Consider the following 14940-nt stretch of genomic DNA (forward strand, 5'->3'; position numbering starts at 1 on the left):
AACCCACACCTTAACTGCATGCAACAGTTAGACCGGCGGGTCTGGGGTAACAAATGTCATAACATTTTCGACGCCTGAAGATCATCGTTTCAGGCCAACTAGGTCATAGCACGGTTATAATTACTCACAGAAAGTATTAACAAACATAAGAATTTACGGGAATTTCATTGAATTCAAACGCGTTTATGTCGATATAAGACTACATTACACATTTTAAGGAAATATCGGATTTTTCGGGGACAAACATGACATTTACAAGAGAAAGGCTTTTATCAAGTTTAAAACAAAAGCTTATGAACTCACCAACCTTTGTGTTGACACTTTTTCAAACAACTTGTATTCTCAGGAAATCACTAAACAGATAACCAAGTGCATTTTGAGGATGGGACGTTACGGCGTCAATATTTCATATTTTGTTAACATATTGTAATTGATTTGGAAACATGTAATTCATATAATGATATAACTCTTTCAGTTATATATATGTTGGTTGTGTTTGCTTAAATTACTATTGCAATTGTGGTTATGATACTATACATGAAGTCCTCCACCCCTGGACGTTTCCTCCATCCTTGGTTTGGGGGTGTGACATATTGTGTTGGGTTGAGGCTGTACTGCTACGCACGGTATGTAACATACACGTTTTGAAATCGTGTTTCGTAATGAATAAAATTGTAAAATACTATGTGAAATAGAGTGTTGAGTTCTAACAAGATGGTGTTTACTAGAAATGAAGTAAAACTATGTTTAGAATCACTCAAAAAATATTGGAAGTCTTATGAGATTCCAATTAAAAGCCAAATAGTGAAATTTAGCGAAAATATAAAATTTTAAATAAGTAAAATTTTATTATTTGATGTTGTAGAAAATCTCATTAGAAACTTGTAGGCGAAAACCTCGTTGAAATTCGAGTTATAACGAAGAAGTTTTGACCAACTGAAGATCCGCAACAAAATCGGCACGGCGCCGAATAACGTAAAAAGTGAGAATTTGATAAACTACTTTTTAGCCTTAGTAATCTAAATAAAAGTCGTATTATTCATTAAACCGAGAATTTCGATAAAAAAAAACGCCAAAATCTAACTTCGTATGAGGAAGCTATGATTTTTCGAAGTTTCAACTTAGCAGTAGATAGCTAAAAACTCGAATTTTAGATCGAACGATATTTGACCGAGACATCCTAAACGAGAATCGAACGTCTCGTCATTTGTAGTATAACAGTAAAAAGTCTGACGAAAACGGATGTCGGATGAAGAAGTTATGAATTTTTAACGGATTTTCCTGTCCCGGTCTGTTAAAAATAATAATATTAAAAATAAATCAAAATTAGCCGACGAAGTCTAAACGAAAGTTGTAGAGCGTAATTTTAGCTACGCGTGCATATAAAGAACGTAAAAACCGGAGCTCGTATGCGAAAGTTATGGATTTTAGAAGTTCGGGGCTCAAAATCCGTGAATTTCGCATGAACAGTACCAGCCACAAAGCAGACACGTCACCTCGCACGAAGCTACAGCGTCACCGGAGACGTGGCCCAAACCGAAACCGATGCGTGTCGCTTACTGATTCGACCGAAGTGCGAACCAACGAACTTCCGACGCGCCTCGCCGCAGTGTCCGAACCTCGCAGCGCCACCTGCTTCGCCCTTCTTCTATCGCGTGCCCCTTCGCTGTTGACTCATCTTCTCAGACAGACCTTTGCATTCTCGCCTATAAATAGGGAGGCTGCGAGCCTTTCCGGGTAACTTTGAAAATTTGACACTTTTTCACCCTAATTCCATATATTCACTATTTTGACTTTCCCCGAAGCCCCGGTATCAATTTTAGCACCCGAAACACGCCCCGAGACCCCCGAGAAGCCCGGAAATTTTATCTTTTTGGTTTTGAAGCCCTACCTTCGCAGAGCCCGGTTTTCAATTAAGCTTACGGTTTTCAACATAAAAAGTTATATTTAAAGTCGAATTGTTGTCCAAATTACTATTTTAACCCCCGGTTAACTTAAGGTGAGTTCAATATATAGGAACAATTGTATGTTATGTGTTATATGTGCTATGTGCTTTTCAGTGTTATTATTCCGGGTTATTTTCTCGTGTTATTTTATTCGTTATGTTTATAGCAATTGTAATACCTTCGACCATGTGATCAGTGAAAGGACTTAGATTCACATTGGTACTGGTACGTAGCCTCTGGCCATGTAGAGCATGTCTCCGTAAGAGAATGAATTCTATTCTATGGCATTGGCAAATGGTTGGATAGGACTATAAGCTTGAAATCTAACAAGATGTTAATCAGAAATTGCATGTCTTCTATGCCATTTGGGCCAAAGTTTTATTGATGTATATCAAGCATTGAAAAGTATATCTTTGAATAAAGTCTTTGATTGATATGAATGCTTGTCACATGATTTCACATATCTCTTGTTGTTCCTCTTTGCTTTTGCCACATTGAAGTATATATATGGCATAACGTTATATTGTATCTATTATTGAACTCACTAAGCGTCACCGCTTACCCTATCAAGGTTTAACAATTGCAGGTGATAAGTAACTAGTATGTTCACATACTGTTGAAAGATTTAGAATAGTTTGTAATAGTACTTTTGTACTTCAATTTATGTTTGTATAAATTACAATCTTGGGTAGTTATGTAACACATAACACTTTGTAATAGTCGGTTTGTATCCAATAGTTTGTAATCCCCTTAATCAATGTAAAATATTGCTTTTATGAATATGCATGTAGCATATTTTGGAGTAATGATATTGTGAAGTATGAAAGTTTGGGTCTTTCAAAAATACGAAAGTTGGGGGTTTTCACGGTAGCTAACAAACCCTGAAGCAATCGTGATATGAGCTAGGGATCAGGTAGGGCATGTCATACTCATACTGAGGGATCATGAGCATTCCAGATACGAGTTGAGGACCCGGTGGTATGTCAGACTCGTATTGAGGGGTTGATGGTATTTAGTCCGAGGACTGATCTAGTCGAGGAGCAAGCCATACATAAGTTGTGGGCCCCGAGGGCAAGCCAAACTTATATTTTGGGCTTAGGGGTGATCCAGTCTTTTAGTTGTGGAATCATTGCATGACGTTATTGTTTATATGTTATTTGGTTATGTGTTGGTATTTTGGAATAACTCACTAGGTGTTGGCTTACAGTTTTGAGTTATGTTTCAGGTACTTCAAATAACGGTGAAAATGCGAAGGCGTGAGCATACACATTCCCATGTTTTACACTGGTAATTTTGGGAACTCTAATGTTGAAATGCTTTTGAAAACTATGTTTGTAAACAATTTGGGAATTTGTTTGGTTTAAAAAGTTTAAATTTATCATGATTTTTATAAGTGTTACAATTAAATACGATACATATAATATATATTATAAAAATAGAATCTATAATTTATATACTATATTCATTACTTTTGAAATATGTATGTAATTTCGTTAACGTAAAAAGTGATCATAAACAAAAATAAGAGCGTGTTTGGGATTACTTTTGAGCATCAAAAGTCCTTCTTGTAGAAGGACTTTTTGTAAAATGATTTTTGCAAAAGATCTTTAATTGTGTTTGGATTGACAAAATCACTTTTGATTTAACTTTTATGGATAAAACAATAAAAAATCACAAAAAAATCATGATTTTGTGACTTTTATAAACTTCTTATTTTCTTCTTGTAAAAAAGTTGTTTCCAAAAAATCTTTTGAACTACCCAAATACATTTTAGCTTTTCAAAAATTAAAAACCAAAAGTTATTTTAAAAACAATCCCAAACCCCCTCTAAATTGTATTTGATAATGTATTTGATATGAGTGGCACGTTTGACAACTTTCTTCCATGAATGGTTGGCAAGAAACTAAGAAGAGAAGATTGACACTTAGTTTGTTTGTTTGCTATTAAAGAAAGCATCCCTTTAGGGCGCCATTTTCGCATCTCTCTCTCTCTCTCTCTCTCTCTCTCTCTCTCTCTCATGGCCTCAATTGGGACGACAACCTCCATTGGAGCAGTGCATGAACAAACCATCAAAGAAGCTCAAGTCTTTTCCACCACCACTACCACCCACCATCATGGCAAACAACTAGATGCTGGTGCCCTATTTGTTCTTAAATCCAAAGGTACGCCATCATTCAGTACTAATTACCTTATTGGTATTGAATCCATCTTTTAATTGATAGTAATATCTTAAAGTTCATGTTTACAATCGTCTTCTTCTTGTCGTGACTCATGATCTTTCTAACTCATGATCACCACCCTCAGAAAAGGGACTTAATTTGCTCTTTCGGTCTTTTCTATTACAAATATTAATCTTAGGAGTTGTTAGCCAAGCAGCATATTATCTCTGACCCTCTTCAAAACCAAAATACTTTTTCAAGAAAACCACAAAGTCCTTTTTCGTTTTGGAAAAAATATGAATTTGCTCTGATCATATCAAAGAAACTTATTTTCTCTTTTTTTTTTTTTAATTTATGAAATATCCTGATGAGTGAGTCACTTTCTCCAAGATTCAGGACTATACACGTCACTGTGTATCTATTCGATTTTAATGCGTCACGTGTAAGAAGTAGAATAATTTTCATTAGTAAAATTTAGTAGAATCTATGTATGAGTCCATGTCAGTTAACAAACTCATATGACATGGCATATGATCATATTAGGTATAATAAAAGTATTTTATTATAAAAGGTATTAGGGTAATGACTATAATCTAATGGGTGGATTTATGAATCTTTGATAATTTCAAAATGAATAATTTTTTATATTTATTTTTCATATCTATACAAAATGTCTATAATGATAAGTATCTAATAAAAATAATAATATTTTAAGACAGTTATGATCATTTTATATGAATAAAAGGATAATTAAAAAGAAAAATAGAAGCTTTCAAAATATATATATTTAACATGACAAAAGACAAACAAATGATAATTAAAAATCGACTTACATTGAGATGGATCATAAGCCGACAATAAGTTGAACCGTTAATTCTTTAAAAATTAGAGACCTAATTAATTTAAAAGTTATGTCCATAAATTTTGCCTAAACCCATCACGATTTTAGTTAAACTAAATGTTAGGGAACTAATAATATCTTCTCTTGTTTTGGCTTTGGATTTACACCCCAACTCACATTAAAAAGATTGATAAGTTTTTGAAACCCCTTACCTAATTGTTTGTTACAAACAACTTATTGTTTTGACCAAAATAGAACATTATTTTTGATAAAGAAAAAAAAACAAATAAAACTATATCTCTTTATCCACATTGCCACAATACACAATATTTCTTCATATTATTAATAACAAAAGAAATATATTTGTTTGTATTAAAAGTCATATACGATCATTCAATTTACATTATTTTGGATCAACTTCTCCAAATCCTTAAATTCGTCGCTTCAATATTTTGGTTTTCTTATAAAGATCTCAAGAACTTTATCATCATATATGAATATGCATATGTTTTTACACGTACAAATCATTTAACAATAATGTGATACATGTCAGGGTCATGGTGGCACAGTGGTTTTCATTTGACAACATCAATAGTGGCACCACCATTGTTGAGTCTTCCGTTTGCGTTTGCATCACTTGGATGGACTGCCGGGGTGTTATCTTTAGTGGTTGGAGCAATTGTGACATTTTATTCATATAATCTCATTTCTCTTGTCCTTGAACACCATGCTGAGTTGGGTAATCGTCACCTTCGGTTTCGTGACATGGCATATGATATATTAGGTAACGTTTTTCTTTTATTTATTTTAGAATTAACATGACTAAATAAGAATTTCATAATATGATTTTTGAGTATTTACAAGGGAAATTATTTGAAATGCATCAATTAATTGATAACAAAAGTATATGTCGTTGTTAATCGGATTCTCTTATCATGTTGAAATAATTTATATCATTAATTTACTTATACTAAAGAGTGACCAGAAATAGAACCGTAATGCCTTTTTCCTTGTTATATTAAGTGATGTATTCCAATTTGGAAAGAAGAAGAAAAAGCATTTCGTCTACATTTTTAGTGGTCAAATCTTTGAGCCTATTAAAAGAAGGTGGACCCATGAAGACAGTTCTTCTTTATCTTATCATTATTCTTACGTTTCTAAAATTTATCCCATAATTATTTAATATTTTTTTTGTGGTTATTAATGAATATTAAAAAAAAAAAATAGTTACTAATTAATATTAAACCATATTTATTTTTATTCTTTAGTATTCGAAAATCTATCCTATAATTATTAAATTTTTTTGGTTATTAATGAATATTAAAAAAGAATTAATAGAGTTGATTTTGGTTATATGGAAATTTTGATTTACATATTTTCAGTTGATCCATTTAGGTTATATTTATATTTTTATTGAGTCAAACTTGTTTTATGATTTAGAAGACTCCGTTTTATTTTCTCATAAGAAATGACACATCCTCTTTCACATTTGGTCGACGTTTGCTAATTAAAAAAAATAATAATAATGCATTTTACAAGTTTATCACGATTGATCCAATTAGCACATTTAAACCTTGCAAAGCCCATTAATAATTTAATATGGACTTTAAAAAATACTATTATATTTTACAAGTCTATCACAAATGATCCAATTAGCACATTTAAACCCTGCAAAGCCCATTAATATGGACTTTAAATATCATTAAAAATTTTAAAAAGAGGACGAAATTTTAAGTAGGGTTTCTACATTAAAGGAATATCACGTTAGGTGTTATTTTGTGTGGACACTTCTTTCTTATACATATATCAAGTAAAACTTTCTTTACAACATCAAATACGGCATATGTTTTCTTAAAACCATCATCCCATGTTAGGTTTTAAAGAAAAACAAGTGTTATATATATATATATATATATATATATATATATATATATATATATATATATATATATATAAAAGTTCAATAGAAAACCGTTATTAATTGAATCAAAGAATCAATCTAAAACGTCAGAATTTAAAGCTATCAACAGCCAAAAAAAAAAAAAAAAAAAAAAAAAAAAAAAAAAAAAAAAAAAAAAAGTTGTAGACTTTTATAATTGATGCACATGCACCAAATTAAGACAAAACATACTTACTTTTTTTTCATTTAATTTCTTTTTAGGCTATTTTTTTATCGAAAAAAAAAAACAAATATACCATTTTTTCATGATTTTACGTACTCTTTCTATAGAAATTTATATTGATATAAAAAAATCAATTTTGCTTTTCAAAAAAATTCATTTCATTTCTTTGTTTTTTCAAAAGTTAAAGCCTATTGTTAATCAAAAAAATTTAATAAATATATCAAATTTTATATTTATTTTTTTGTACTTTTTAAACATAGATACATAAAAAATGAAATTTTTGTATAGATTCACAATATGAATCTGAATGTGAATCTACTCAGATTCACATTTTGACTCTGAACAGATTCACAATGTGAATAATATTTATATTATAAATGTTAAAATTGAAATATTTACAATTCAGATTCACAGTGTGAATCAGAACTGATCGATGTTTTTTTAATCAATGTTGATGTTAATCAATGAGGATAAAAAATTGAAATTTTTGGTATAATTAGTTTTTTATAGGATAAAAATAAACTTAAATATTGAAAGAAAAAAAAACTAAACAAAGTGCATTTTTTTCAAAAAAAAAAATATATATTAACATGAATCTCTTTGGAAATAAGATGAAAAATCGTAAACAACGTTATATTCGATTTTTTCTGATAAAAAATATGGCTTAAAAAAATTTAAACGAAAAAAAGATGTAAGTTTTTTGGTAAAGATATGGTTTTATGGTATAATCTGGAGTATATTCATCCAATGTACAATTATATATCCATTTTTCTTGATCGTTGATCGTTTTAAATTTCGACATTCAAGATTGGTTTATTGGTTCCCTGTTAATAATGATTATATATATATATATATATATATATATATATATATATATATATATATATATATATATAAACAAGTAACAAGAAAACAGATCGTGAGCGTAGAATACAAATAGCAAATTTCCAAAGGCATTGATTTATATTTACTAGTTGGATGTGTATCTAACGGATCAATCCGTATTTTTTTTTCATTGTAGCATTATTTTTATAGAAAAAAAAAATCTAAATATAATAAAATTTATAATTTTTTAACTTCTATAATTATACATCCATATAGTTGTATAGTTTTTTTTTTTTAAATGATCTCATTTATATTCAGGTTGTAAATTTGAAATTATATAATTCAAGTTTTTTTAGTATTCTGAATGTAAATATTACTTCTTATTTTAAACTTTGATCATTTCACAAATTAATTTATTGACAATCAAAAAATGAATTTATTTACATTCAATCATGAATTTGAATACATATTTGCATTTACATATGAATCAAACTAGATTCATTTGCAATTTACACTATTTTAAAGTTTTTATTATTCACAAATGAGTTTATGAGATTCATAAGTAAATTAATTTTTCTCAAATTTACCTATAAATTTAATTAGATTAATACATACCATATCATATAACCATATGTACATTGTAATTGCCAACATTTTAATTTGTACACAATTCAAATTCATACTTGTAAACTGAAAAAGTTGGAAGGTTAAAAATGTCGTTTTTTTCTATATCAATATGAATGTCTATTCATAGAAAACAAAATCTTACAAATTTTGATATATTCGGATTTTTTCCGATAAAAATAACCCTAAAACATTAAAAGCAAAAATCAAGTTTTTTTTTGTTATAATATGGTGTATATGCATCCAACTAATACATGGAGATCACCTTTGGATTTCGATGTTCACAATGGGTTCCTTGCTCTCTCTCTCTCTCTCTCTCTCTCTCTCTCTCTATATATATATATATATATATATATATATATATATATATATATATATATATATATATCCCGTGTGTATGTGTGTGTGTGTGTGTGTATATATATATATAGTATTAAATATCAGTGTTATAAACTAGAATTATCAAAATAAAAACTATCGATTAATTTTTTTAGCAGACTACAAACTTAAAAAAAAATTGTATTTTATTACAGACTACAGATGTTTAGTCTACATCTTATATTTTTGTACAGATATAGCATCATATCACATACATTTTTCCTTTTGAAAAACAAACATCATCTTATGCTATAAAATGGGTAATATTAGTAGAATAATTTTTTAAGATACTCAAGAAATCTACCATCCATTCTCAAAATCGGATTAGTTATTTTTCTAGGTTTATCACAAATTAACTGTTGTATTGTGTTGTATTTGTTTAAATGAGAAAAAAACATTAAAGTATTAACAAACTAAGTTATTTTTTGTCCTTATATTCATATGTTTGTTGCAAAATACCATTGAAAACTCTAGTTTTGTTCACTCCTTTGTATTTTGATGTTCTTTTAGCAAATCATGATATGTATGATAATTAGCTTGCAACCAAACTATAAATATAATTACTGGAAACTATTTTCTTACACAATCAATATATGTTTTCTTTTGTTCATTTTTCGTAGTACCAAAATTATTAAATAACAAGATATAGATCGTATGGTCGCCAACAACGCTACATTAATTAACGTCAGAAACAAAATGGCCCCATTATACATTATATAATTTGTCATGTGTCAACTCTCATTTAAGAGATGTATGATGGATTTTTTTTAATGATTTATTTATCAAACAATATTAATTTCAAATTTTCACCTTTGTTTAACCAGAGTTTGAAGTTTGATTATTATTAGTATTATTATTATTATTATTATTATTATTTATGTGTAAACAAGTTAATCACTTTTAAAGAACTGGAATAATAATGTTACAATAACTTGAATGTCACAATATTAACATTTTTTATTTTTTATTGAAAACGGGTTTCATTTTTCCTATAAAAACATAAATCAAACAAAAAAAATAATAAAATAAATGTAATTTTATGGACAATTTACAAAATATATGTTTGGTATTTGATTGCATATTGATAGTTACTAAAATCTGGTTTGGTTAATTGATAGGCCCAAAATGGGGTAAATATTATGTGGGCCCAATCCAATTCATGGTATGCTATGGTGCAGTAGTTGGTAATATCCTTTTGGGAGGTCAGTGCCTCAAGGTCAGTTTTTAGTTGTCTGTCCTACTTATTCCATTTCACTATATTCTACTACGGTTAACTATGAGACGAAGATAAATTTTCGCTTAATTTTTTAATTATTTATTAAAAATAGCCAAAAACTGTGGTTATTTCTTAAGCTATTTTGATAAAAAAAAAAAAAGATTTATTATTTTTGGTTATTTCTTGACAAATGGTTAAAAGATTAGTTTATGTTTGTCATCTTCTCCTTAATTTAGTAATTTTCTCTACAAATAAATACACATAAAGAAAATATAGATAAAATATTTCTAAAATTATATTCAGTGAAGAAAAAGTTAAGCCATATTTGGCAAAAATATGTTAGTTTATAAATTAGCTTATTATAACTTATTGGTTGAGAAAATAATAGTCTATTTTAACTTATAACTTATAAGTTAGTTTTTTATAATCTACTTTGACATAACTTAAAAAAAATTAAGGAGTTTTCAATAATATTTCAAATGTGCCCTTATATATATATATATATATATATATATATATATATATATATATATATATATATATATATATATATATATATATATATATATATATATATATATATATTCATGAACTATTCTTTTACCAAACACGATCTATTCATAAACTAGTTTATTATCTACCAGTTAGTCTATTAGCTAAAAACTAATTTTTCACTTAGTTTGCCACACAAGATCTTACTAAAAAAATTAATTTTATATGAATACAGATTATTTATTTTATTTTTTCTATCAACCACTATTTATTAATGAATAAATGTTTATGTGATATCATTATTTTGATACAAACCATAAAATTAAAATTATGTTTAAACTTCAAATAATAACCAAATAACTTCAAAATTCATAATTGCAGGCAATATACATACTATGGAATCCAAATGGAACAATGAAGCTTTACGAATTTGTGATTATTTTTGGAATTTTAATGTTGATTTTGGCACAAATTCCATCCTTCCATTCCCTCCGCCATATCAACCTCCTTTCTCTAATCCTATGCCTCCTCTACAGCGCCTGCGCCACCGCCGCTTCTATTTACATCGGTAAATCCACCACTTCCACAATCCACTCTTCAATTCAATGCTAAAAACACAAATTCTTACAACATTTCACATGTTTTTCTCTTCAGGAAGTTCTTCAAAAGGACCCCATAAGAACTACTCCTTGAGCAACAACGATGAGACTCGAATTTTTGGAATCTTTAATGCAATGGCAATCATCGCCACCACTTTCGGAAACGGAATCATTCCAGAAATACAAGTAATTAAACTTATCCACTTTCGAATTTTTGTGCTTTGATTAATTTTTGGCGGGTTTTGTAGGCGACGCTGGCACCGCCGGTGAAGGGGAAGATGTTCAAGGGGTTGTGCGTATGCTATGCGGTGGTCACCGTCACGTTTTTCAGTGTGGCGGTTTCCGGTTACTGGGCGTTTGGGAACGAAGCCGGAGGTTTAATTTTGAACAATTTTCTCAATGAAGATGGGAACCCTTTGGTTCCGAGGTGGTTCATTATGATGACTAACATCTTCACTATCCTCCAGCTCTCTGCTGTTGCAGTCGTAAGTCTGCTAACTCTGCCACCGGCGAGAAAAGAAAACCCAAAGGTTTTGCCCTAATTTTTGTGTAATTTCGTTTCTTGTTTGCAGGTTTACTTGCAGCCAACGAACGAAGTTCTTGAAAGAGCGTTTTCGGATCCAAAGAGCGGCGAATTCTCAGCTAGAAATGTGATTCCAAGGTTGGTATCGAGATCGATGTCTGTGATTTTGGCAACGACGATAGCAGCAATGCTGCCATTTTTTGGAGATATTAATGCGATGATCGGAGCATTTGGGTTTTTACCATTGGACTTTGTTTTACCGGTGGTGTTCTTTAATCTGACGTTTAAGCCATCGAAGCGCAGCCCTATCTTTTGGTTGAACTCGACCATAGCAGTGGTGTTCTCGGCGGTCGGAGTTACGGCGGCGGTTGCTGCGGTGAGACAAATAAGCCTTGATGCCAAGACTTATAAACTATTTGCTAATGTATGATCTGATCGATTGATAAAATTTTAACGAAATTTATAACCCGAAAAAAATATGGGTCGGGTTCAAATCTTTCGGGTGTAAAATAGAGATAAGTCGCTAGTCAAATTTGTATTATGTAATTGGTAATTAGTGGTCGAATTTGGGTTTAGTTATGCATCTATTAAGTCATAACAACTCCTACGATAAATAATATATGTAACGCTTGGAAATATCATATCTTTTTGTTTCATAGTAAATCCAAGGTATTGATAAGTTAATTAAAGTGTGTGGTTAATCAAAAATTCTAAAATATTCAGGTAATAATAAAATAGAGAACCTTTTGGACTAACCTTACGTTACCAATATTATGTAGAATCACACTTTTTGTTTGTATTTTTTACTGCATAATTATAGGGGAGTTTGGGATTGTTTTCTAACTTAAAAAGTCATTTTCAACTGAAAGTTTTTTCCAAAATAGGTTTTAAAATGTGTTTGGATTAGCTTTTGAATGAATAAAGGTTAAAAAATTAAAAGTAATTAAAAATCATAAATTATTACTTTTAAAACCATAACTTTTTCTTCTTGTTAAAAATTCATTCTAAAAGAACTTTTATAATTATCAAACAACTTTTCAAACTTTTAGTTTTTTGAAAAAATCAAAAATCCAAAAAATCATTTTAAAAGTTATCTCAAACACCCTCTATATAATACATAATTAGTAAAGAGCTAGTAAAAAAAACAAATTACAAACAAGTTTTTTTTTTTGAATGGCAAATACATTAAAAGATTTTTTAATTAGCAAGTTTTTAGCAAAATATTACACAATACAAACATAAAAATGAAAGGAACACCAATCAAACCAACAAATAAATTTAAATAAAGACTTATGCTTATTCAATTGAAAGCAAATAATTGGAGCTGAAACACAATAAGAACTCTTCCTTGCAACTCGGAATCAATGGAATAACACCACACCAAGAAGAAAACCAAAACCAAATCTTAGAAGAAAAAGAACAAGAGAAGAACATGTGATCGACAATGTCCTCTACAGCTCCGCACAGACAGTGGAGTTAAGCATAATCCATTTATCAACCAAATTGCAAGCAACCGGTATCATGTTCAAAAGCATCCTCCAAACAAAACAATTAATTTTCATAAGAATCCAATTTACCCAAACGAAGCCCGACAATTACCGCCATCATTCAACTTTTGCGTCATTAGGTTCCTCCACGACTGGACATAAAAAAATATAGTTGAATCGCCTTTCCACAGCCACATATCTGGGCAATTAAAGAGACACAAATAAGTAACAGTAGCTCACAATCTCAACGGCTCATCATATTTGATTCCCATCCTTGGTTGCCTTTTTTCCAATCACCAATGAACACAATCCCTTCATCAATCTTAACCCTCTCTGCGACCTTGCAATTTTTATGAACTTCAATCTTATATAAAACAGGAAAATCATCATTAAAGACCAAATCTCCACACCATTTGTCCTTCAAAAAATGAGTTTCATCACTATTCCCCAAATTTCTACAAAAAAAAGCTCATCAAGAGATATATCCCAATCCTTGAGTTCCCAAGCAATTTGATAAATGTTAAGCCAGGTACCCGGAATACCACACTTGGCAAACGGTTTCCCATCAATACAAGAGGTGTTATGCAAGGCTTTGATGCAAGACTTCCAAAGAGAATTACTTTTGGTTTTTAACCTCCACCACCAGTTGGCAAGAAGCAAAATATTCATAGAACGAAGATCACCAACCCCAAGACCACTAAATTTTTTTTTGGTTTTGTAACTTTCTCACAAGCAACCCAATGTATCTTCCTATTGTTATCGGTCCCACCCCAAAGAAACCGCCTTCTTAATCTCTTTAATAACTCAATCACCTTTGAAGGAGCCTTGAAAAGTGAAAAATGAAAGAGAGGAAGACTCTCCAAGACGGACTTATAAGAGTGAGTCTACCTCCATAAGAAAGATTTCTAGCCTTCCACAAAGATAACTTTGCTTTGAATCTATCCACAATTATACTCCAATTCTTAGCAAGTTTCATGTTTGCTCCAACAGGAAGCCTGAGGTAAGTAAATGGAAAAGAAGTTGACTCGCAATGAAGAATATTAGCAAATCGAATAACATCAAGATCATCCACCCAATACCAAAAACTCTACTTTTATGGAGATTCATTTTCAAACCCGAAGCCATATAAAAACATCAAAGAATTCTATTCAAATTGACAAAACCCACAAACATAACATCGTTTGCATACATACGAGGAGATAAAGTAGGACCATTGTGAGGTAAAGAAATACCTTTAAAGATGAATCTATCACAAGATTTTTTTTTCATTGAGATGTTAAGACCCTCCATGGTTATAATGAAAAGAAAAAGAGATATAGGATCTCCTTGCCTCATACCTCCTAATAACAAACTCTTTCGTAGGCGAACCATTTACCAAAATGGAAGCTTTCCCGGAAGAAATACATCCTTTCATCCAATTTCTCCATTTGACCCTAAAGTTCATTTGATCAAGAACCGAGTCCAAAAAACTTCAATTAAGGGAGTCAAATGCCTTATTAAAATCTACTTTGAAGATAAGAACTTGTTTCTTAACCTTCTTTGCCTGAGAAAAAAATTTCATTAATAATAAGTGGACCATCAAGTATATACTTATGTCCTCCGCATAATTCGATTGCTCCAAGCTAATAATCTTTCCCAAAACCTTCTTAAGCCTCAACACAAGAAGTTTAGAAGGAATTTTATACATGCATCCAATAAGATTAATCGGCCTATAATCATTTAAAAAT

General features: G+C 30.2%; 1 protein-coding gene across 1 annotated transcript; it reads left to right on the top strand.

Moving 5' to 3' along the window:
- The first annotated feature begins 3802 nt into the window (after positions 1–3802).
- Positions 3803–12367, top strand: LOC145001946 (Transmembrane amino acid transporter family protein). The gene is made up of 7 exons (XM_078961274.1): positions 3803–4108; positions 5500–5730; positions 10015–10112; positions 10986–11172; positions 11259–11389; positions 11452–11688; positions 11776–12367. Exons 1-7 carry the CDS (start codon positions 3964–3966, stop codon positions 12154–12156), a joined length of 1410 nt encoding a protein of 469 aa, XP_078817400.1. The 5' UTR covers positions 3803–3963; the 3' UTR covers positions 12157–12367.
- Positions 12368–14940: the final 2573 nt, after the last annotated feature.

This window comes from Lactuca saligna, chromosome 6, assembly GCF_052625555.1.
Source record: "Lactuca saligna cultivar CGN05327 chromosome 6, ASM5262555v1, whole genome shotgun sequence".
Classification (NCBI taxonomy): Eukaryota; Viridiplantae; Streptophyta; class Magnoliopsida; order Asterales; family Asteraceae; genus Lactuca; species Lactuca saligna.

What these genes read in the sequence shown, in the direction of transcription:
- LOC145001946 (XM_078961274.1), top strand. Translation starts at nt 3,964, where the DNA reads ATGGCCTCAATTGGGACGACAACCTCCATTGGAGCAGTGCATGAACAA. An exon ending in CATGGCATATGATATATTAG is followed by an intron (nt 5,731 to 10,014) that starts GTAACGTTTTTC and finishes GTTAATTGATAG; the next exon opens with GCCCAAAATGGGGTAAATAT. An exon ending in CGCCGCTTCTATTTACATCG is followed by an intron (nt 11,173 to 11,258) that starts GTAAATCCACCA and finishes TTTTCTCTTCAG; the next exon opens with GAAGTTCTTCAAAAGGACCC.